This window comes from Carcharhinus amblyrhynchos, chromosome 15 (assembly GCF_965287045.1).
Source record: "Carcharhinus amblyrhynchos chromosome 15, sCarAmb.v2.hapA, whole genome shotgun sequence".
NCBI lineage: Eukaryota > Metazoa > Chordata > Chondrichthyes > Carcharhiniformes > Carcharhinidae > Carcharhinus > Carcharhinus amblyrhynchos.
The window spans coordinates 74,389,513-74,415,459 of NC_137338.1; the positions used below are offsets into that span (position 1 = coordinate 74,389,513).

Here is a 25,947-nt window from a genome sequence, read left to right on the forward strand (position 1 = left end):
AATTAGTGTCTTGAAAAGGAGCACTATTTTGCTTTTAAAATCTAAACTAAGACCATTTATACCATGATTAAAAGAATATTTTATCATATACTTACATTTAGTAAATATGGACTCTGTATATCACTATGCATATCAACTGTGTATCATTGAACTCAGTGAAAATCTTCAGCATTGCAGCAGTGTGACAAATACATTACAACTGCTACAATCACATCAGGCACAACAGACTCATGGACAATTCCAACTAGTCCAGGGTGAACGACAATTTCCACTTCCTGAACAGGCTGAAGCTTATTGTCTTCAGTCTTTGCTATATACTTCATACTTCCCAGAAATAATTCTATAGACCCTCTCTGGCCACTGTCACAGGTTGGAACAGGCCCACCTGGAACATATTTCTCAGTTAAAGACAGTACATAAATGCAAGTTGTTGTGGTAAATCATAAACATCATTTTCTGATGCCTACAGTCTGACCATGGTTACAATCAATGACATATCCATCATGGCAACATTTATTCTGTAAAAAAAAATTTCATTTGGTTCATTCTCACTCAAAGCTGGAGAGCAATTTAAACAGCCCAGTAACTGCACAGCACAAGCCTGTATGGATGGGCTGAGGGGGTCATCACATCCATAGGCAAACCACAGATGGCAGACCTGACACTTAGCTGAAGAATCCATCTGTGACAAAGCCATGAACTGTCTCAGTGATGATTAGGCATAAAATATACAGTTCATAAAATTTCTTTCATGCCTATTCGTGGGTGACATGATATTAACCCTTGTTTTTACCATCCTACCAAAGTAGATAACCTCAGGTTTACCTGCACTATATTGCATCTGGTATGCATTTGCCCACTTAGCTTATCCAAATCATACAGAAGCATCTCAGCATCCTCCTCACAGCTCACCCTTCCACCGAGCTTTATCTCATCTGCAAACTTGGAGAGACTGCGACTAGTTCTCTCATCTAAACTATTAATATATATTGTAAATAGCTGGGGTCCTAGCATCGCTTCCTGCGATATCCCACTAAGCACTGTCTGCCATTCAGAGATATAACTGTTTATTCCTATTCTTTGTTTCTTGTCTGCTAACCAGTTTTCTATCCATCTCAATACACTACTCCCAATTCCATGCACTTTAAATTTACATGCAAATCTCTTTGTGGGGCTTTGCTAAAAGCCTTCTGAAAGTCCAAATAAACCACATCCACTGGCTCCTCCTCATCAACTCTACTAATTATATCCTTGAAGAATTCCAACAGATTTGTCAAGCATGATTTTCTTTTGTAAATCCACGCTGTGTGTGTCTGATTCTGCCACTGTTTTCCATGTGCTCTCAAATTTTTCACACCTCCAACACAACAATTCCCTGTTTTATCTCTACCTCCCTTTTTAAATAGTGGGTTTACATTAGCTACCTTTCAATCAATCCAAAATTAAGCCTGTAGCCTTCACTACCACAGAAAATAGTTGAAGCCAAACACTATGTTTTCAAGAAGTTAAATATAGTTCTTGGGGGCAAAGGGAATCAAAGGATACAGGCGGAGGGGGGAATTATGCTATTGAGTTGGATGATCAGCCATGATCATAATGAATGGTGGAGCAGATTTGAAGTGCTGAATGGTCTGCTCCTGTTCCTATTTTCAATGTGATTGTTCCAGAGTCTATAGAATCTTGGATGATGACCACCAATCCATTCGCTATTTCTAGGGAATTCCTCAAGTACTTTGCAATATAAATTATCAGGCCCTGTGGATTTATTGGACCACAATCCCATCAATTTCCCCAACACCATTTCTCTACCAGTACTGATTTCTTCAGTTCCTCATACTGACTAAACGTTGTGTTCCCCAACATTCCTGTTATTTGTGTCCTTCTTTGTGGAAATGGAACCAAAGGCAAGAAAACTCCACCATCTATTGCCCTTCTTCAAGTGATGAGTTAGTATTCCTCCATGTTGAATACCACTTGGAAGAAGCACTGAGGATAGCAAGAGCACAGAATGTGATCTGGTTGGGAGAATCTCACTAATTCTTTGTTCATCTGTAACACCCCATAATTAGCTAGCTTGACTTTGGCTTTCAATGGAATGCATTTTTCTTGAACCCAATTGAATACATTGATTTTGGACTGAAAAATAAGAGAGTCATGTACATAATATCCAGTACACTCAATTCCCATCTTTTCTTTTGCTAATTCTTCTTATCAGTTTATTTGGGGTAGCTGGACATCTCCCCTGGTTACTTTATTTTATGCCCGCTCTTCACATAATAAATTTGCCTACATGCTTGAAGGAACTGAAGTAGCAATAATTTGGTGATCTATAGTATGCCCCTATTAGGGTGATAGATCCCTTATCATTTAAATCAATCCATATAGATTTGTATCTGTCATGTTACATCCATTTCTCCTACTGCCACTGTGTTCTTTTAACTTGTACAACTAAACCCCTCCTTCCAGTGTTACATCCTGCAATATTTAGTTACCAATTTTGTTTTTTATGTGCCAATAAAAACAGAAAATGCTGGAAAATCTCAGCAGATCTGACAGCATCTGTGGAGAGAGAATAGATCCAACTTTCAATCAGGATCAAAAACACTCCATGAAAACCTTTCAAAATGTTAAAGACTTCTATGAAGTCACCCCTCAGCTTTTTATCAATAAGAAACCTAAGCCTGTCAATCCTTTCCGGATAGATATACCCAGCACATTTATGGTATCATACTAGTAAATCTTCTCTGAACCCTCTCCAGTATCTCTATAACCTATTTACATTTAGTTTACCTTCCTGCCCTGAATAGAGCATTGTCACTTGTCTTTCTTCCTGCTGATTACAACTGCACTAGACACAGTAAATGCTACCTGAAAAAAGCTGAATGACATCTGAACCACAACTAAAAGGAAGCTATCAGAAATCTTCCTTATAATCAAAGAACAAAAACAGCCTGGGAAACAGGCCCTTTGGCCCAACGAGCCCGCGCCACCATTTTAACATTACCAGTCCCCCTCCTCCACCCATGACCCTTATCTATTGTTTATGGCATTCCACATTGAGGGAAACTAATTTAGGGACAATTTATTACCTCCAATCAGCCTAATAGCACATCTTTGGGGTGTGGGAGGAAACCGGAGTACCCGGAGAAAACCCACGCAAGCACGGGGAGAATGCGCAAACTCCCACAGACACTGGCACAAATCCATGTGTTTGCACAGCAAACAGTGATAGTCACTGAGCTGTCGTGTTGTCCAGCATCTGGTCCAGTTTAAACACACACTAACGACGTGAAGCACTAGGCTACTCTCGAACATTCAAGAGCAGCCCAAGTACAACCCATCGTGTGTATGTCCCTCGTTGGACAACAAGGCGGACCGACTTAAAACCTGTGAATTAAAAGAGAAAAACATTATCATACCACATCCTTTTACATTACCAGGGACGTCCCAATGCTAATGAACCTTATTTAAAACAATCTCCTATATCCTCCCATCTCCAACCCACTCATGTACCTGTCTAAGTTACTCTTAAACAACTCCAGCGTGCCTGCCTCCACCAGCTTACTTGGCAGGAACATTTCCACAGGATTGATTGCAGGAGAGTATGTATCTAATCTGGGAGACTTGGTTAACTTCTGGCTGCTGCAAGGCTCACACAGGGACACGGTGATGGACACCAGCCTGGATCTGAACAGCCCCCCATTCCCCATCCCTAAACATTTGCAGCAGGTCGGCCTTCCCTTGGCATCGCCATTCATATTCTCAAGGACTACTCAACTGTCCATCTCTCCTTCGCCCTCACCTATCCCCGACTTATTCTGCTCCACCTCCTCTGATTGCATAACCTAGTAACTTCTACCTTTCTAACACTGAAGTGGAGTCATACAAACTCTAAAAGTTAGCACTGTTTCTCTCTCCTTAGATACTGCCAGACCTGCTGTGTTTATCCAGTATTTTCTGTTTTTCTTTCCGAGATTCAGTGTCCAGAGTATTTTGCTTTTACTACAGTTTAAAAGCTGCATCTGTATGCAGTTGCAAGCTATGGTTACTAGATGGAGATGCAAGACAATTTTTCCATTATCTCAATGGTGATGTAACAGTATGAACTCTCACCCCACCAGGTTAAAGTCCAACTGGTTTATTTGGAATCACAAGCTTTCGGAGTGCTGCTCCTTCATTAGGTGATTGGGGGTAATACTCAATAGTGTTACTATTGTTGACGCCCCCATCAAAACCCTGGCAGTCACCATCAACCAAAAACTTATCTACATCAGCCATAAAGTACTATGGCTAAAAGGGCAGGTCAGATATTAGGAATTCTGCAGCAAGTAATGCAATAATGATTCCCTGAGGCACATCCACCATCTAAAAAGCAGTGAAGTGGAATACTATCCTTGATGAGTACAGCAACACTCAAGAAGCTCAAAACCATCCAGCAATAAAAGCAACCACTTGACTGGCAACCCAATTACCACCTCAAAACATTTACTCCCTCCAGATCCAGAACATTGAGGTAGCAGGATGCAAGACGCACTGCAGCAACTCTGGGTTTAAGCAGCGAGGGGAGAAATACCAAAGGGTTCAGAGGGGCAATGTTTTCACACAGAGGGTGGTGAGTGTCTGGAACAAGCTGCCAGAGGTAGAAGTAGAGGTGGGTACAATTTTGTCTTTTAAAAAGCGTTTAGACAGTTACACGGGTAGGATGGGTATAGAGGGATATTGGCCAAACGCTGGCAATTGGGACTAGCTTACGGATTTAAAAAAAAGGGTGGCATGGACAGGTTGGGCTAAAGGCCTGTTTCCATGCTGTAAACCTAACTCTAACTCTATAACTTTCCCACCTAGACGATTGAGGGAAGCAGACATGTATGAATCTTACCATCCACTGGAGCCCCTCTAAATAACACACCGTCTTGGCTTAGAAATATACCTCCTGGGTCAGAACCTCTTTTCTTCGGAAATGACAAAGTCATTTTGGACTCGAAACATTAATGCTGTTCCTCCCTCCACAGATGCTGCCAGACCTGCAGAGGTTTCCCAACATTATATATGTATTGTTACTATGACAACTGTCAAACGCCATTTACTTTTCCTCCCCAAAAACTTACCTACCTTTAGCGGGACATCTATGGTTCATTTTCTTCATTTGTATATGACATTGTGAAATAATTTAACTATACATATCTGTTAAATAAGACAGTACCTATCGCATCCTCGGGAGGTAGGTTGACAGAGTCTGTGTACAAGTATTCTAGAAAGGCACGGTACACGGGATAGCTAAACTGGTCAATCTCAATCACCTCATCATCATGAAGCATAGATCGGAAGTGTTCACACCTGCACAAGTGAAATGATAAAAACATTTTCTAATAAAGCGTGCTGCAAGTAATTGCATCAAAAGGCCAAACTGAATCTGCAAAAAAGTACATTCACATTGCATTTTAACAGCTTTAAATGTATTTTCTAGATCTGCATTAGTCCTTTTGAGAGTGGGGAAAGGAATACTGAGAAAAATACATTTTAAGGATGGCACAGCGGTTAGCACTGCTACCTGACAGTGCCAGGGGGCCCAGTTCAAATCCAGCCTCAGGTCACTGTGTGAAATTTGTGCATTCTCCCCATGTTTGCGTGGATTTCCTCTGGGAGCTCCAGTTTCCACCCACACTCCAAAGATATGCAGGCTAGGTGGATTGGCTATGTGAAATTACCCATTAGTGTCAAGGGGTCTATCAGGGTAAATACATGGGGTTACGGGAATAGGGTCTGGATGGGATTGTTGTCAGTGCAAGCTCGATGGGCCAAATGGCCTCCTCCTGCTCTGGAGGGATTCTACGATAGGTGTAGAGATAAGTAAGCAAGTGATTTGTTGGAGAAGAATACAAGTTCAATCACTGTAAAGCGACTGTATCCACTGCCTATCCAGCAAGTAGTTCACATGTAGAATTTACATACAAAGAATGGGGGTGGGAAAGGAAGTATGAACAAATAAAACAACAAGTTTCATTCATGCAGTACTTTCAACACATCAGAACCTCTCTAGGAACTTCATAAGAGGTAATGGAGACAAAAGTACTGAGCTAAAGGAGGAGACATCAGAATAAGTGGTTGGTCAGAGGTCAGGTATAAGCAACATCTTATTGGACAAGCGAGTTGGAGAGGGAAAAGGGGTTTGGGAAAGGAATTCCAGATCTGAGCCCCTAGATTACTGAAGACACAGTTGCCAAAGTGAGGTGAAGAGTTGTATCAGAGGCCAGAACTGTAGAAAGGCAGAGTTTTCAAGTTAGGGAGTGGCAAGGTCATGAAGGAATGTAAACATGATGATGAGAATTTTAAAGGCCAAATGATAACATCTGCAGCCACAAAGAGGCTTCATGAAGTACACAAAACCAAAACCATGTTAAAATCAAATTCATTATGGGGAACAACTGGCCTGAATATTTCAAACAAATCAAATCTGCAAAATCTCCTCTGAAAAATCAAGAAAACACTGGAACGCAGTCAAGATTTTAGAGTAGTTCTGAACATAAAAATAAATCTCTCATCAATTTTAAGGGAACTATTTCTCATGGTTATTAATAGTTTCTGCCATGAGTGGGTCTCTAAAGACTTTGGACCATTACCTTATTTTAAGAATAGCCTTGTGAGCATGGATAATCTTTCCATCCACAAGAAACTCTAGATCCGAAGTTTCCGAGCTGTCAAACTCTTTCTTCATTGATTGTGCCACTGTCAAGTGATTGTCACTTTCTATAATTCCAGAAGAATAGACACAAATTAGACTGGGAAAAGGGAAACAGAATTAGTGAAGGGAGAAATAAGCAACAAAAATCAATTCCATTACTTGTTTTCCCCTGTTTCATGTGCAAATTTTAAAATAAAATTGTTTTTGCAGAATATTGCTGAAATGCAATTAATTTCAAATGTGCTCAGCAATACTCTCACTGAGTGCAGTATGTAACTGATTACTGGGAGAGATTCTCAGCAATGTTCCCTTCAAATTATGCACATGTGCAACTGTATAACACTCTTCCAAGTGCCGCTGCATAAAAAATGTGAAAGGTAACAAGCAAAGAAATAAAGCAGCCTTGCACAGCAAAAAACAATGTTAATGGGAACATCAGTCCTGGGTATTATGAAAGGATTGCTTCTTCTTTCTGGTCTCCCCAGCAATGAGCCTCTTGAGGTCTCTTACATTGAAGTTCACTACTTATCTAGCTTCTTAATTGCAGAACCAAAGGTCCTCTTACTAGGAAAAATTAATTATTTGAAATGGAGATTTGATCCAAGTTTTTTACTCAGACAGAAATTGCAACAAGGATTCTCAGAGGAAAGACTGAATTACACAAAAGCTACCGCACAAAAATACAGTTCCTTCAGTCTAAACACGCCATATTTATCTACTATGCCAGAAATTCCCATTTCCTCTCTGCCAGTCTAATCAATTTGTAAATGTTGACATGGCCTGTTTTATTACCGTAGCTTTGCTGGAAATACAATGTGAGATGTGTATGAAAACAGGCTTTTTCCTGCACTTCCAGCAAAATTACAGCAGGGAGCAGCACAGCAATTTACAGCCCTGAACCCTGCTGCAAGCACCGACTCTGGTTGTGCATTCCAGAGTCTCTCAAACCAACTGTGTAAAAAAAAAGCTCTTATTGCTCTCAGTCAATAAATCTCTTTTTAATCTGAAATCAATGTCCCCCTTATTTTAGACCCTCTTATAACTGGAAATCGAGAAACGTCATGATTTAATTCACCATTTGGGCTGCATGGTGGCTCAGTGGTTAGCACTGCTGCGTCACAGCACCAGGGACCCAGGTTCGATTCCCGGGTTGGGTCACTGTCTGTCTAGAGTTTACACATTCTCTGTGTCTGTGTGGGTTTCCTCCCACAGTCCAAAGATTGGCCATGCTAAATTTGACCCATAGTGTCAGAGGGACTACGTAGGATAAATGTATGGCATTATGTGGATAGGGCCTGGGTGAGATTGTGTTCAGTGCAGATTTAATGGGCCTCCTTCTGCATTGTAGGGATTCCACGCATTGGTTCAAGCTAAGATACCAATCTCTCCTAAGATCACAATCTCAGCCTGGACCCAGTGCAGAATGAACAGAGCGGAAGGCCAGTAAAGAACTCACTGTTCTTGCATACTGGCTGACTGGATAGAACCTGGAAACAAGTTCTGGAAGAGGTCCTCAGCAATGTTCCCTTTTTTTGCATTTGAAGAGGCATGAAACAAGTAGATCCAATAGGGAGGAAAATCACCATTTTTAAACAATCAAGGAAATCCAATTTTGTATATTTATAGAGCAGGTATAAGAAATAATATTCAAAACCGTCTACATCCGCATGTTCTCACATCTCTTCAAATAGATTGTGGCGTGAAAGATTCTATTTCTAACAATGACTGAATAATGTGAAATTAATTAGAAGAAAATTTACATTATTATCATTAATTAATTTCTAATTGTAACCATTTTCAACGCAGTAATTAATCACTGATTAACATTTGGAGTACTTTTTGATTTATTATTGTCACATGTATTAATACACAGTAAAAAGAATTGTTTCTTACGCATTATACAGATAAAGCATACCATTCATAGAGAAGAAAACAAGAAAGTGCAGAATTTAATATTACAGCTAGGGTACAGAGAAAGATCAACTTAATGCAAGGGAACCATTCAAAGGTCCGACGGCAGCAGGGAAGAAGCTGTTCTTGTGTCGGTTGGTATGTGACCTCAGACTTTATCATTTTCAGAGTGTAGATGACGGAAGAGAGAATTTCCAGCGTGCGTGGGGTCCTTGCTGGCTGCTTTGCTGAGGCAGTGGGAAATGTAGACAGAATTAATGGATGGAAACCTGGTACGCATGATGGATTGGGCTATGTTCACAATCCTTTGTAGCTTCTTGCAGTATAGGGCAGAGCAGGAGCCATACCAAGCTGTGATACAACCAGCAAGAATGCTTTCTGTGGTGCATCTGTAAAAGTTGGTGAGAGTCATAGCTGACATGCCAAATTTCCTTAGTCTTCTGAGAAAGTAGAGGCATTTGGTAAGCTTTCTTAAATATAGCATTGGGGGAGAAGGGGCAGGAAAAGTTGTTGGTGCTCTTGACGCCTAAAAACTTGAAGTTCTCGACCCTTTCTACTTTGTCCCCGTTGATGTACACAGGAGCATGTTCTCCTCTATGCTTCCTGAAGTCGATGACAACCTCCTTCGTTTTGTTGATATTGAGGGAGAAATTATTGTCGCCACACTAGTACACCAGATTCTCTACCTTCCTGTACTCATTCCTGCACTCTATCTTGTCATTGTTTGAGATCTGCCCCACTACAGTGGTGTTGTCAGCAAACTTGAAAATCATGGTGTTTCTTTCTCTAGGTGTTGAAAAGTTGCACCCTTTTTTATGCTGTAGCAACGCAATGCCTTCCAGACACACTTTTTAGTTAGCAAAACTATTTTAGAACATAGAAATACTAAAGCCCTTCCGCCCACGAGTTGCGCTGATCATATCCCTACCTACTAGGCCTACCTATAACCCTCAATCCTATTAAATCCCATGTACTCATCCAGAAGTCTCTTAAAAGACCCAAACAAATTCGCCTCTACCACCACCGACGGCAGCCAATTCCACTCACCCACCACCCTCTGAGAGAAAAACTTACCCTTGACATCTCCTCTGTACCTACTCCCCAGCACCTTAAACCTGTGTTCTCTCATAGCAACCATTTCAGCCATGGGAAATAGCCTCTGAGAATCCACCCAATCTATACCTTTCAACATCTTATAAATCTCTATCAGGTCACCTCTCATCCTTCATCTCTCCAGGGAGAAAAGGCCAAGTTCTCTCAACCTATCCTCATAAGGCATGCCACCCAATCCAGGCAACATCCTTGTAAATCTCCTCTGCACCCTTTCAATAGCTTCCAAATCTTTCTTGCAATGAGGCGACCAGGACTGTGCACAGTACTCCAAGTGGGGTCTGACCAGGGTCTTATAAAGCTGCATATTATCTCCCAACTCCTAAACTCAATCCCTCGATTGATGAAGGCTAGTACACCATATGCCTTCTTGACCACATCCTCTAACTGCGAGGCCGATTTAAGAGTCCTATGGATCCAGACCCCAAGGTCCTTCTGATCCTTCACACTGCTAAGCGTCTCACCCTTGATATTATGCTCCTTCATGCCATTTAACCTGCCAAAATGGACCACTACACATTTATCTGGGTTGAAGTCCATCTGCCACTTCTCCGCCTAGTCTTGCATCCTATCTAATGTCACGCTGCAACATCTGACATCCCTCCAGACTATCCACAACACCACCAACCTTCGTGTCGTCGGCAAACTTACCAACCCATCCCTCCACTTCCTCATCCAGGTCATTTATGAAAATTACAAACAGCAAGGGTCCCAGAACAGATCACTGGGGCACTCCACTGGTGACCAACCTCCATGCAGAAAAAGACCCATCCACAACCACTCTCTGCCTTCTGCGGGCAAGCCAGTTCTGGATCCACAAGGCAACAGCCCCATGGATCCCATGCCCTCTCACTTTCTCAAGAAGTCTTGCATGGGGGACCTTATCGAACGCCTTGCTGAAGTCCATATAAACCACATATACCGCTCTTCCTTTGTCAATGTGTTTAGCCACATTTTCAAAGAACTCAACCAGGCTCGTAAGGCATGACCTGCCCTTGACAAAGCCGTGCTACTTTTGAGCATACTAAACTTCTCTAAATGTTCATAAATCCTGTCCCTCAGGATCCTCTCCATCAACTTACCAATCACTGAGGTTAGACTCACCTGTCGGTAATTTCCTGGACTATCTCTATTTCCTTTTTTGAATATAGGAACCTCAACCTCAACCGCAATCCTCCAATCCGCCAGAACCTCTCCCATCTCCATCGACGACGCAAAGATCATTGCCAGAGGCTCTGCAATCTCTTCCCTCACCTCCCAAAGTAACCTGGGGTACATCCCATCCGGTCCCGGTGACTTATCTATCTTGATGCTATTCAAAATTTCCAACACATCCTCTTTCTTAATGTCCACATACTCAATCTTTTCAGTCTGCCGCAAACCTGCAGCACAACCACCCAGATCACTTTCCACTGTGAATACCGAATGCATATTTTTATACAATATTTTAACGTGAATATTTTAACATGAACATCTACTAAATGTATATCAATTTCAGAATGATAAGATGACATTCAATATTTGAATAGCTTTATTATAGCGTTTCTTTTTTAATTAATTCACTAGGAAGAGTTGTATTGTTTAGTGTCTATCCCTAGGTACCATCGAGTGTTCTGCAATTGACACAGTACTGTTAGGTATGGAATTGTGACCCAATGAGTATGAAGGAACAGGAATATGTATACCTAAATCAGGATGGTGTGCATGAAACCACCAATGACTACTCTTCAAAAATATTTCATTGTCTATGAAATGCTTTGGGGTTAGATGTGAATACAGACTTGTTCTTAATGTTTACCCAGTGCAGTTGTTGAAAATAAATAAACTTGCCACAACAGGAGAACTCAAATCCAGCAGAATAAAAATTAAAAATACAACTGCTAGGTGATGTAAGTCTGTGTAATTTTAATAGGGCTACTACTACCACGAAGTTCCTACCAATTTGTGAAGGGATCACTATGGACCAGAAGCTCAAGTGGACCAGCTATGTTAATAGGGCTTGAACCTCTGCAATGTGCTTATCACTTCCTGGGTCCTTAAAGTGTCTTCAAGGCTCAGGTCAGAACAGCGATGGAACAGTCCCCACTGAGCTGGGTGCCAACAACATTTAGCAGTCTTCAGCACCAACAAAGCAGTTCACTTGATTGGTGCTCCAGTCACAGGAATTCAACACCCAACCTCTCCTCGATCCCTTTACTGTTTAAATTATCATATAGTTTGCCTGATATCTGATACTCGATGAACAAAAAATTTCCAATTAAACATTGGGAAGATCATAGCCACTGTCTTCAGGCCCATCACAAACTTTATTTCCTAGCCAACTGTCGAGCTGCCCATTAATTTGATCGCCAACAAATCAATACAATTGATGAAACATCAAATTAGGATTTGGTATGAAAAGTTTCTTTGTTTTCTTTCTAACTCATTGATGGCTTGTGGTTTTCTATAATAGCTAGAAATTAGGAAATGATTAAAATTGCTCATTCTCAGTATGTTTTAGAATTGGATACATCAGGGCACAATTTAGTTGATTGTGCTATTTAGCTTAGCTAAGAAGGTGCAGGGTGTGGGTTACAGGATGCATGACTCATGATATTGATTTCTTTTTGTGAGACATGCAAAACTATATAAGACATTACTGAGTCACTGGCACAAAGCAAAGGCAGTTAGTTACTTTCTTAACAGTAACCACAGTTGGTCACCTGGTTGCTCTATAGAAACTATAATACTTCTCTGGGTCTTGTTCACAACACTTGTCATGCCATAATGAATCATCTAGAACAATTTTTGTGATTAGAAGGTTCCCTTCATAATTTGCAGAGGTTAGAAGGATCAAATCTGCCCAGAGAGAAAACAGGTAATGCTGCTTATTTCTCTCAGGTGCAATTTTATGGCTGCACTCACTCCAAAGCCAGAAATTCTTGCCCAAAGTCAATGGGCCTCTGTTTGCATGGTCCATGTCTCACCCATTACGATTCCCATGGCAGGCGGGACAGGAAAACTCTGCCAACATATGTCAATTGCTTGGAGCCATGGTATAGTTATGAACAACGAAAGGATTAGGTTGTAAATCTTATTTGTTGCCAAGATTCGGTTCTCTTCCATTGAGCAACTGATGACAGGATGTGACCTGCAACACTTCTGTCAAAATGCACCCAAGTACCTAGGGCAATTGGAACTTGTAGAAAATCCAGTTTTGTTTAGTTAGGAAACAGTTTCAGTAGATGCGTGGGGGTATCCTGCTGTTAGTTCAAGTAGGCATAGCTCTTCAAAAGAAGCTTTTTTAGCAGCTGGTGGTGAGCCATGTGTCACCATAATGACCAAACCAGATAAGACATTTTATGATTACAGATGAGCGAAAGGAGAGTTGATGAATGAGAAATAAGTGATATTAAAAGCAGTAATGTCACTGAAAGCAGACTAGCGAAAATAGTCCAAGAAGCAATTGCCAAGCGTTAAAAGAGAAACACAAATTGAGGTGACATATCAACAATGATTGTATATTGGTCATGTTGGTTCAGTCACAACTGTCAGGCATCACTGCTACAACCCAAAGATTAGGGAATCTGCAGGAAAAAAGAATGGGATAATTTCTAAGAGAGAGTAAACAGGAGATTGAAAGAAATTTACAGATAGATGAGATGTACTCGACCTTATGAAACAGCAAAAGAAAAAGATGATCGTTTACACACAATGTAAATTTTTAAAAATTGAATGTGAAGGAATCGTGGAAGTCCTTCTTCTGATGGAGGAAGAGAAGCCGTTGGAAAGAGTGAAAGAACACTTGGGTGGTTCAGTAGCAAATAAAAAAAAAGAGTTCTTTGTAGAGAATGACCAGAAGTGTTTATGCCATGCTTTTCACTTGTGTGGAAAGAACCACAAATGATGTGGCATAGTTTGCTTATATATGGGAAAACGCAGATTGTAAAATAATCTGGAACCAAGTAAAATCTTGTTAAAATAAGGCAAGGATCAGATAACAGTAAATAGCTCTCATAGCCAATGACCATTTTAAGAAATAAAAAGTCAGCAAGTTAAAAATAGAAGGGCGGAGAAAGACATTCTGAAACTGAAAAACTGTAGATAACAAGCAAGAGTGACTAAAGGGTCATCTTAAAGCTGAGAATGAAAAGGAAGAAATGTTTGTACTATTATTGACTGCCACCACATGCATTAAAAGAGGTTAAATTACTTTCGTTTCTGTAAGACATGGCAACATGAAACAACTGAGAGGTGGAAATTCATATGAAGAGACAGTATAATCAAGAAACCTTCCCAGTTCTGATAAAAGGCCTTGAAAATTTCATTCTCCATCTCTCACAGATGTTGCCAGACTGGTATATTTTTCACAGTTTCCTGTTTTCATTACTAACGACAATGTGTTGGTCTGTAACTTCAATTCCATTCTGTTAACAATTTAAATCCCTGACACTTGAGTGAGCTTTTAATTTCCCTTTAAATCTGTCCTTTGTTTGATAGGCAATAAAAAGGCAATGTCTACAAAACTGAGTTTATTTATTGTAAAAGGGCTATCTGTAGTAGCGAGCCCCTCTAAAGGAGTTTGTGTTTGGAAGATCATGTGACACTTCCCTCAACCATCCACTGGGGTAGGAGCATCCAAATCCCAGGGCTGAGTTCAGGTTTTTATGATCAGAATTGATCCTTCAGGTGAATGGAGAAGATGCATATTGAAACACTCTGTATATAGTTTGAGTTAGTTAATAAATCCGACTTAGAAATCTGCTTTCGGATGCCCCCATACACTCTCAGCCATCTCCAGTCCCAGCCCCATTTGCGCTGTGGGTGGGGCTTAGCGCGGTCGGAATGATCAGAGCTCTGAACTGTGCATGCGCAGCTGGAAAAAAATTTGAAAAAGCGCACCCGTTTCAGATCGCTCCCGAGCCACAGAAAGCTGAGAAAGTGGCCCGGGAGCAAAAAGCAGGAGTGATGGTGCACACACACATTACTGTCCCCCTTAGCCACCCCCCACTACCCACACAGATCACTGTTCCCCTTACCCACTCCCCACTACCCACACACATCACTGTCCCCCTTATCCACCCCCCCCACTACCCACATACATCACTGTCCCCCTTATCCAGCCCCCCACTACCCACACACATCATTATCCTCTTTATCTACTCCCCCCCACTACCCATACATATCACTGTTCTCCTTATCCAGCACCCCCCAATATCCACACGCATCACTGTCCCCCTTACTCCACACCCCCACCATCACACACATCAATGTCCTCCTTATCCACCTCCCCACTACCCACACCTATCACTGTCCCCCTTATCCACCCACACCCCACTACCCACACATCACTGTTCCCCTTATCCATCCCCCGGACTACCCTCACACACATATCACTGTCCTCCTTATCCATCCCCCACTACCCAAACACATCACTGTTCCCCTTATCCACCCATGTCCCGCTACCCACACATACCACTGTTCCCCTTATCCACCCACATCCCACTACCCACAAACATCACTGTCCCCCTTATCCACCACCCAATAACCCACACATATCACTGTCCCCCTTATCCCCCACCCCCACTACCCACATACAACACTGTCTCCCTTATCCACCCATACCCTGCTACCCACACTCTTATCTACCACCCCCAATACCCAGACCGATCATCCCCTCTGGCCCTCCTCCCCACCGATCGTCTGCAGAGTGGCAGTGGACCACCCTGCCCTCTCCCCACCAGAGATCCATCTTTCCTGCACTCTCTCCAAATGTTTTCATGTTCTTCTTAAAGTGGGACACCAAGAACTACTCCCAATAAAATCCTGGCGTTCACGGGGATTACATACCCACAAATGACAAATATGCTTTTCTTTGGGACTCATTGGACAGGTTCCAGTAACATAAGGGCAGCAATGGTTTGGGCAGTTATTCAACAGATAGCAGAGTTTTCAAAATTAAACAGAGCTGTTATTGCAACTCTGCACAGAGAGATTTGGATATTTCCACGTTAATAGATTTAATTGGATTGCATTCCAGCTGAAACCATTCTGGTCTCTGCTGCGTCATGGCCACATCTCTCCAGAGAAAGAGGGAGAAAAATAATGCAGATAAGCAATCACTTCTCATCCAATGGGTGATGCAGTGGACCAAATACAAAGCACAGGTAAGTGAAAACGGGAACAAAGAAATTGCAAAAGGCAGGATTCAACTATACTCCAGCTGAGACTGAACTGATGCCCTATACAAATTCAACAATCTCTTTGCTCATTTTAGAATGAAAGAATGGTATGGCTGCTGAGGAAGGCTATACCAGAATACTTCTCTTTACAGCAAGCGGCAGTTCAAATTGAATTGATATTTATATGGTGTAATGATGCACCCAAAATGTCTACATTTTTCATATTTCTGATGATAACATGAAGATGAATAAATTAATGTCAATCAGTTCTGGCAACTGTTTGAACTGTGGACTAATGTCAAAAGACAAAGGCATATTCACAAATACAATAAAATTAAATTGTGTTGTTGGAGTGAAATCAAAGTTAAAGGACACAAAATGGTTACCTGGCTCAAAATGTACTCTGGGAAAAGCCATTAAGAGGCACTGACTTTGGGCACAGACAGTACACAAATAGTTAAAACCTGTAGTGTTTAAATTACCACAGGAAACAGGTCAGACCATGAGGCACCTTAAACATGAGATAAAAGCAGACCCAAAACAATGAGTTTGATAACGACATCAGCCACTGATTGTGGGGGGAGAGGAGAGGGACATAAGTGTATATAACAAGATCAGCCATTGATGGGGACATAACTGCATAAATGTATCTACTCTGAAAAACTGCAGCAGGCGACGGTGCAGAGGGACCTCGGGGTCCTTGTGCATGAGTCGCAAAACCCCAGCCTGCAGGTGCAGCAGGTGGTCAGGAAGGCTAATGGGATGCTGGCCTTCATAGTGAGGGGGATTGAATATAAAAGTAGGGAGGTCTTGCTGCAGCTGTATAGGGCATTGGTGAGGCCGCAGCTGGAGTACTGTGTGCAGTTTTGGTCGCCGCACTTACGCAAGGATATTTTGGCCTTGGAGGGAGTGCAGAGGTTTACTAGGCTGATACCGGAGTTGAGGGGGTTGAGCTATGAGGAGAGGCTGAATAAACTAGGCTTGTACTCGTTAGAGTTGAGAAGAATGAGGGGAGATCTCATTGAGACATATAAGATGATGAATGGGATGGATAGGATAGAGGTGGAGAGATTCTTCCTGCTCAGAAAGGACAGTAGGACTAGGGGGCACAGCCTCAAGATAAAGGGGGGGCGGTTTAGAACGGAGTTGAAGAGGAACTTCTGCACTCAAAGGGTGGTGAATCTCTGGAATTCTCTGCCCGTTGAAGTGGTGGAGGCTGCCTCGCTAAATATTTTTAAGATGCGGGTTGATGGGTTTTTGATAAGCAAGGGGATTAAGGGTTATGGGGAGAGGGCGGGAATGTGGAACTGAGCCACGACAGATCAGCCATGATCTTTTTGAATGGCGGGGCAGGCTCGAAGGGCTAGATGGCCTACTCCTGCTCCTATTTCTTATGTTCTTATGTTCTATGTATAACAATGTGATAATTGTCAAGGTCCATACTTGTCCATGTATAACGATGTGCTAACCGTCAATGTCCATACTTGTCTACTCAATGTGTAATGACGTGCTAATGGCTAATGTCCATACTGTCTATTATTTAACAATGTATAAAAGATGCTCAACTACCATTGTGTAGTTGAGAAGGTGACTGCCTGTACTACGGAGTGCCAGCGCTTCTCCCAAAGCTTTGTCTGAATAAAGCAGTTTGTTGAAACTCCAAGTCTGACTCCGAAATGGTGACTTTCCCACAACAGGACCATCCCTATTTGGCCTGAAAGCAGGTTCATTCAGTTCAATGTCTTGGCCACATCAGGATGCGTTTAAGAATCAATCATAATGTGCAGGACTGAATTCACAGATTTCCCTTTCTAAAAAGGATGACAGTGAACTAGTAGGTTGTTTATAATAATCCAATAGCTTTTAAAGCTAATCCTCTTTTCATGCCACAGTTTGTTTTTTAGACTGAACTCAATTTCTCAAACAGTGGAATTTGAACGTAGGCTCATTTGACTATTAGTCAAACTACTGATCATTATTCTTGTGATTACTCTCTGACACTACAAGTTATAGCTTACAGCTGCTTGGGATAGGGGCTTGCAACAAGCAATTTTTAGGAATCAAACTTTGGCTCGGCAGCTTCAGATTGTGACCTTTCTCCTCCAACTTAAACACCTATTTTTAATATCCCATACATATGTTGTCTCAATGCAACCCCACAGCAGCCATCTCTCATTTCTTCTTAAAGTTGCCACTTTTTTTTACAATCTCTCACATCTACACTTTTAATATCCAACACATTCTCCTTCCCTTCAATCCTGAGGAAGACTCAAAAGAAGTTGAAACATTAACTCCACCTTTTCTCCTTACAGAAGCTGCCAGATCCTGTTCAGCTTTCACAGCATTCTCTGTTCTGGTTTCAGGCTTCAGCATCCGCAGTATTTAGCTTATTTCAGCCCTCATACATACTTAAATGGAAAACAGTCATAAAATAAAATTATCTTACCTACAGACAAGAGTCGCCATGTAACTGCTGGCGAAGCAAAGCAGGCAAACACATCATCTGTGCAAGAGAAGTGAGTGAGCTGTGGGAGGATGACTGACTGTCCCCGGCATTGGCCCCACATGTACACCTGACCACCCTGGGTCTTAGCAGCTGAGGTGTGAGTAGAGTGGCAGGCTGCAATCTCCACAATTCTGGGAAGGAGCAAAAGTGTGACAGAGATCTGTCAATAAACAGAATAAAATACATACGGCGCAGAAAGAGGCCAGTCGGCCCATCAAGTTTTCACTGACTCTCAGAAAGGGCATCTTACCCAGACCCACTCCTCCCCCACCCTGTCCCCATAACCCCACACATTTACCATGGCCGATCCATCGAACTTACATATCTTGGGACACCAAGGGGCAATTTAGCAAGGCCAAACCATCTAATCTGCACATCTTTGGACTCTTGGAAGAAACTGGAGCACCCAGAGGAAACACACACAGACACAGGGAGAACATGCAAACTCCACACCGACATCATCCAAGGCCAGAAGCAAACCCAGGTCCCTGACACTGTGAACCAAAAATGCTAACCATTGCGCCACCCTGCAGTTCCGAGGAAACTACATACGCAAGTCCCTTAGGTGTAAAATATTGCCCATAAAGCTTGTGCTGATGATTAAATGTTATTTACATTTCCTACACATATAGATTTATTTTACATCGAATTAATGGAACAATTTTATGGTTAATAAAAGATGAAGCATTTTTATGAACATAAAATGAAAATGGGTCAATTTGAAAATTAACACCAACAATTCCTCTCAAGAAATTTCTTTTGACTTTTCAATATTTCAAAGCACCCAGAGCAAAGAAGCCTCAGCTTGATGTTACTTTATTTCCACCTGGAAGTGACACAATGATTGAGTTCTATTTACTAAAAGTCAAAGGAGTGTTTAATTTGGTTTTCCACCTCAAAGGAAATTTTGTAGATAATTTTTCTATTCAAAAAAAGCTATCCAAAGAAAAAGAAACTCCTGGATTTCAAAACCCTCTCACTATATAAAAATACCAAAAGCAAACCTAATCATCAGCCGGTTTTTTCTATTGCAATAACAATTAAAACAATCAAATGCAAAAAGCCAGATCCAGTATTGTGCTCACAACTTTAACCATTTACTTGATACATGACACAAAGTTGGTAGATAAATTAGGGAAAAAGCAGCTATTTTCAATGGCTGCATAGTCAGTAGCTATGTTACAGTGATCACCAGCTTTCACCAGATACAGCACAACAAGGTCATCCAAAATTATTCAGAAAGATCATTGTATATAAAATGTTTGATCATATCATACATTATAAATGAAAAATTAAACTGAAGTCTTTTGTCATATTTAATTTAAAGAGTTAATAATGCTAACCAAGTGATGAGAGAGATTTTACCACAACCATTACCTTTCTCTATCCACAATGATCTGCACAGGGCAAGACTGGTTGCTTTTAACACCACTGCCCAGCTGGCCATATGCATTAGCTCCCCAGGAATATAGCAAACCCTCATCTGTCAGTGCCAGGGTATGAGCATAGCCGCACACAATCTGCAAATAAAGTTACATGTTGCAAATACTGGTATTAGGCACTTCCAAGCAGAAACAAGAATAGAATTCTAAGCATAACTCAAGCAAGTTAGTATAAATGAACACTAATTCAGGTATCAATACACCCATTCTTACAGCAGACAATGTGCTGATTCTATCTGGAGGCAAGTCATGTTAAGTTGCATTATACACAGAGCTCCAAAGGCATAGAAATGCAAGTCTGGAACCCTATAGTGTACCAGCTGCAAACAATTCACTGGAGCTACTGGTCTTTGACCAGCAGTGTAAATATACTCAGTTTTTCTGTACCTTTTCACAACATCACAAAAAGCTATAGCAAACAGCAAAATCATGTTGCAAGCTGAATCTAAAGAGTGGCACATGCAACTTCTTCTGAAATGACGATTCACATTTCCTGGACTTTATATCACACAGGAGTGCTAGCAAGTGGTATAGACGTGAGCTGGATAATTTTCTAAATCTTATTTAACTGTAGTCAGAGGACCAGCACTGACAAAACTTAATAGCTGGGTATGGAGCTCAGTGCTGATTTTTAAAGCAAACTAGCAGTCCATTCTTTTTAACACCAGCTGCAAATTCAATCACACGAGGTAATCCATGCATAAGACAACCCTTCTTCTGCTTTGCAATCAAATAAATCCTATGGCTTACAAATAGAATTTTCTCTCTGTTAACATGATTAACCACAGAGTAGGAAATTGATCATAATGCACTCACACTTCACTCTTCTATCGCTGTTAGTTTTCAGACAGAGGCAAAGAGACTGGAAGTGTGCAATAGCAGTGATTGGAAAACCGTGAGCATGCACAAGAGGGCGTGCAACACACAAGCTAACAATGGTTATGCATACTCTTTATAGTGCATACTTCACCACTATCACTTACCACTCTAATGGCTTTGTTTAGTCCTGTGCTGTACGGCAGCACAATAGCACAGTGGTTAGCACTGCTGTTTCACAGCGCCAGGACCCGGGTTCGATTCCCGGCTTGGGTCATTGTCTGTGTGGAGTTTGCATGTTCTCCCCATGTCTGTGTGGATTTCCTCTGAGTGCTCCGGTTTCTTCCCACAGTCTGAAAAATGTGCTGGTTAGGTGCACTGGCCATGCTAAATTCTTCCAATCAGGTATCAGACTGTGGTGACTAGGGGAATTTCACAGTAAATTCATTGCAGTGTTAACGTAAGCCTTACTTGCGACTAATAAACAAACTTTAACTTTAAAAATATGCACAGGGAGAGAGTACTTTTAAAGAAGGACTTTAAATGCCTTAATATTATCCCATAATACTTCAGAATTTCATCAAAACTGTACTTTCATTTTTTATGAAATAAATACAATAGCCAACTTACACATACTGAAAGCTCAAAAGTCAGCTATAAATAACGGCCAGTTAGTTAATCTGTTTGTAGTGAGGTTGTTTAGAACGTCAGAAGAAATTCTGCCCTTCTTCAGAAAAAATATGCATATGGGTTTTTGTTTAATATCTTGGCCAAAAGATGATTCTTTCCATAATGACACATTCCTTCAGTATTATAATGAAGCGTCTATCTAGATAATGCTCAGGAATGGCATTTAATTGAACCCACAAACTTTTAACTCAGAGTGCTGGCTCCTAGGAAAGCACTACCAACTAGTCAAGATGACATTTAGTCTACCAATACTTGTCAAATGTATCAAACATACCTGACACACATGAATTCCTTGCAATGCTGCCAGTCTACATGGGGTTGGCTGATTGCCATTACTGCCCAGTCCAAGTTGCCCATTACCATTGTAGCCCCAACCATATACCTGCAATGCAAGATAAAGCCAGTTAAAGAAAGGAGTTGCAAGTAAACAGAATCTTTCATATCCTTAGGGTGCCCCAAAGAGCTTCATAGTCAATGAAATACTTCTTAAGTAAAGTCAGTTTCAATGTTGACAGGTCAAGAGCTATTTTGCACATAGCAAAGTTCCAAAAATATCAGTGAGATAAATGTGATCATTCATTATAGCAATGTTGGCCAGGATGCCAGAAGGACTCCTCTGCTCTTTTTCAAATATAGAAGATTGATTTCACTCAGTCAAGTCAAAAGATGTGGGAACTCTGCCGCTTGGAAGGAGCCGAGCAACAACGCTGATAGCAACACTTACGAGCTCAAAGAAAATCAATGAAGGATACATTTATGATAAAAAGTCCCAAAGCAGACAGGCTCCTCAAGCCATTACATACATGAGGAAGTGGACAGCTGCCTGAAAGCAACCGAGACAGAAAAAGCAACTGGAGTTGATGGGATTTTGTCAGGATTCCTAAGATGCATCGAATCACAGGGAAGAAAATGGTTACCAAGGCTGTTTACCAATATTCATAGCAAAGGCACCATTCCAAATACCTGGGACAGAATTCTCCTAAAAAATTCACAGTATGACAAAAGATAGATAACCAGAACATTTCACTTTGGTCTTTTTCAGCGAGATACCCCATACAATTTTCCCACAGTGTCAATTTTCTTTTGGCAGTCGGGAGTTTCAAGCCAATGGTGAGGGTGGGGTGGGGGGCCTAAGTTCACTGGGGAAGCTGGGAATAACATCTCCATAGACTGGAGACTATATAGACTAAATAGACTGGGTCTGTACACGTTGGAGTTTAGAAGGATGAAGGGGGATCTTATAGAGACATATAAGATAATGAAGGGGATGGATAGGGTAGAGGTGGAGAGATTCTTCCCACTCAAAGGACAACAGGACTAGAGGGCACAGCCTCAAGATAAGGGGGGGGGGCAGTTTAGAATGGAGTTGAGGAGGAACTTCTTCACTCAAAGGGTGGTGAATCTCTGGAATTCTCTGCCCATTGAAGTGGTGGAGGCTACCTCACTAAATATATTTAAGACACGGGTAGATAGGTTTTTGGTAGGCAAGGGAATTAAGGGTTATGGGGAGAAAGCGGGAAAATGGAACTGAGCCACTTCAGATCAGCCATGATCTTATTGAATGGCGGGGCAGGCTCAAAGGGCTAGATGGCCTACTCCTGCACCTACTTATAGACACCCCTGTCTCGGTGGATCACCAGACCCACCACCAGCCCCTCATGCAGAGTTTCCCTCTTCCCTCCCCTACCACTGACCTCCATCTTCTGGTTAGGCCCCACCCCTTTGGTGCCCAGTGGGCAGTGCCAGAGTGTCATGCTGGCATAGCCAGGGTGCTGGTATGGCACTGTCTAAGGGGCACTGTTCACCCCTGCCCCTGACCACCTGGGAAGGGCCTTCAATGGTTTCCAGCCCTACCGGCAAGGTCATCACATCTGATCCTCGTTGGTGAGGACTATGATCCTCGACGGTGAAGACTTCCATCTGCGACGTCATCTGCCAAGCAAAAAAAAATGGGCCGGGGGGGAGGTGGGAATATCAAGAATGACTGGGCGTGATTCACGTTTTTAGCCTCCCACTCAAATTTCCCATCCCACTATGCTAATCGACCAGCATAGCATGGTAGAAAAATTGCGTCCCTGGCATCAATCCAAGATAGTGACAATTGCCAAGCCCGGGAAATCACTTGACAACCCGTGTAGTTAGCACTGCATTGCTGCGCTCTCAATGAGATACAAGGTCCTGAAATGTATCTTGCTAAACAGGTCGAGTCCCATCCTGGAATCAGTCATGCTCCACTATCAAGCAGAGTTTTGCAGAGGCCACACCTGTTCACATATTGAGGCCAGTTTCCAGTAAGATGTGAAGATAGGACTTTGTTGACTTATTGTATGCCTATGGCACAGTGTGGCACACGACATCCTGCTGGAATACTTCACAAATCTTGAAATTAATCAACTCCATGATCAGCAACCAACAGTTCTAAATCAGCCGTCCACACACGGGCTCTCACAGAAATCAGTCATCGCACTGGATCTTTTTAAAACATATACCAAGCACCCTCTGGATCTCTGAATATGATGATGACTTGTCCTGGCTTTTCCAGTTTTTCTACCCAAAATACAATTTTGGATGCACTGCTGGAATTCCCCACTTGTGTAAATGAAAGACTCATGACACAGCCGTAACCAATATGCCACCATTGTCAGCACTTACAAAAATGCTAAGTAAAAGTCCTATTCTGACCACGTCCTCATTGCCATCCCAAACATCCCAAGAACAAAATCATCTTTTTAGGGACTTCAACGCAAGCACTCGCTGTGCCTCCGTTGCCTGAAGCAGAACCAGAGAAAACTAGGTGAGAAAAGCCAGAGGACATCCTCCTGCTGAAAAAATGTGCTCAGCATAGCCTAGTTACAATAAGCCCCTCATGATGGCAGTGCTGCCTCACAGTGTCAGGGGCCCAGGTTAGATTCTGGTCTTGGGTGACCATGTGGAGTTTCCACGTTCTCCCAGTGTCTGTGTGGGTTTCCACCAAGGGCTCCAGTTTCCTTCCACAACTCAAAGTTGAAAAGATTAGGTGGATTAGCCATGGTAAATCTGTGGGGTTACGAGGATAGGGTAGGGCAAAATGCTCTTTTGAAGAGTTAAGTGCAGAACAATGGCCCAAAAGGCTTCCTTCTGCACTGTAGGGATTCTCTCAAAGCGTGGGCACTTACTGGATTATGTCATGGACATGTTGAATCAGCAATGAATATTCAACCAGCACCAAGACATTGCAAGGCCCAAAGAAGCTTCAAAGCAGCTCAATCCAAAAGAAGAATTCCAATTACAGCTCACAATTTGGAAAATCTTCAAACATTGAACTCAATTCCAGAACAGTGTGACCAAATAAATTCAGCTGTATTAGATTCCTGTGGCCAGACTATTAGGCCCCAGCATTTGTCATCAACAGGACTGTTCAATTAAAACAATGCTGAAAAATGTGACCTCTTAGAATTAAAATGAGCAGATTTTTGCCTGGCAAAACAACCCAAAGTCACAAATCAAAAGGACTGCACTCCAACTACTCAAGGTTGACACCCGTTAGGGAAAGGAAAAAGTCCTAGTAGGTTAGAGAAGATTTTAAACCATTAGGCACTTAAAGCACTGACAGAAAACTGCAGCAGGCGACGGTGCAGAGGGACCTTGGGGTCCTTGTGCATGAGTCGCAAAAACCCAGCTTGCAGGTGCAGCAGGTAGTCAGGAAGGCGAATGGGATGCTGGCCTTCATAGCGAGGGGGATTGAATATAAAAGTAGGGAGGTCTTGCTGCGGCTATATAGGGCATTGGTGAGGCCGCAGCAGGAGTACTGTGTGCAGTTTTGGGCGCCGTACTTACGCAAGGATATTTTGGCCTTGGAGGGAGTGCAGAGGAGGTTTACTAGGCTGATACCGGAGTTGAGGGGGTTGAGCTATGAGGAGAGGCTGAATAAACTAGGCTTGTACTCGTTAGAGTTTAGAAGAATGAGGGGAGATCTCATTGAGATGTATAAGATGATGAATGGGATGGATAGGATAGAGGTGAAGAGACTCTTCCCGCTCAGAAAGGACAGTAGGACTAGGGGGCACAGCCTCAAGATAAAGGGGGGGCGGTTTAGAACGGAGTTGAGGAGGAATTTCTTCACTCAAAGGGTGGTGAATCTCTGGAATTCTCTGCCCGTTGAAGTGGTGGAGGCTACCTCGCTAAATATTTTTAAGACGCGGGTTGATGGGTTTTTGATAAGAGAGGGGATTAAGGGTTATGGGGAGAGGGCGGGAATGTGGAACTGAGCCACGACAGATCAGCCATGATCTTACTGAATGGCGGGGCAGGCTCGAAGGGCTAGATGGCCTACTCTTGCTCCTATTTCTTATGTTCTTATGTTCTTAGAACTACTAGCACTGAGTTAAATGACTCTAAATCAGACTTAAGCTAACAAGAGAATAATTTACACACGTGAATGCAATAAGAAATTTAAACAAGTGATTGTGATTTAAAACACATATTTTGGTATATTTCAAATGTATTAAATGTATTTTATAAAAGTAATTTGTGCACTTTAGCCAAGAGCAAGTTGCTGCAAGGCCTGATGGTATGGGGACTTTCAGACAGAACCACATCCTTAGGAAACAATGAAACCTCAGAATGTGCAAGTTCTTATCAACAAGAATT

At 42.0% G+C, this 25,947-nt stretch overlaps 1 protein-coding gene across 3 annotated transcripts in view; it reads right to left on the reverse strand.

Moving 5' to 3' along the window:
• LOC145353446 (RCC1 and BTB domain-containing protein 2-like) overlaps window positions 1-25,947 on the reverse strand; it is a 63,087-nt gene that overhangs the window by 9,179 nt on the left and 27,961 nt on the right. For 2 of the 3 annotated variants that reach the window (XM_080204225.1, XM_080204226.1), the window contains exons 6-10: window positions 21,593-21,700; window positions 19,748-19,890; window positions 18,311-18,501; window positions 6,621-6,747; window positions 5,204-5,337 (exon numbers count right to left, since the gene is read on the reverse strand). In XM_080204225.1, coding sequence (XP_080060351.1) covers window positions 5,204-5,337; window positions 6,621-6,747; window positions 18,311-18,501; window positions 19,748-19,890; window positions 21,593-21,700 — 703 coding nt within the window. The remainder of the gene's footprint in view (window positions 1-5,203; window positions 5,338-6,620; window positions 6,748-18,310; window positions 18,502-19,747; window positions 19,891-21,592; window positions 21,701-25,947) is intronic. The other variant, XM_080204227.1, reaches the window with a different exon arrangement.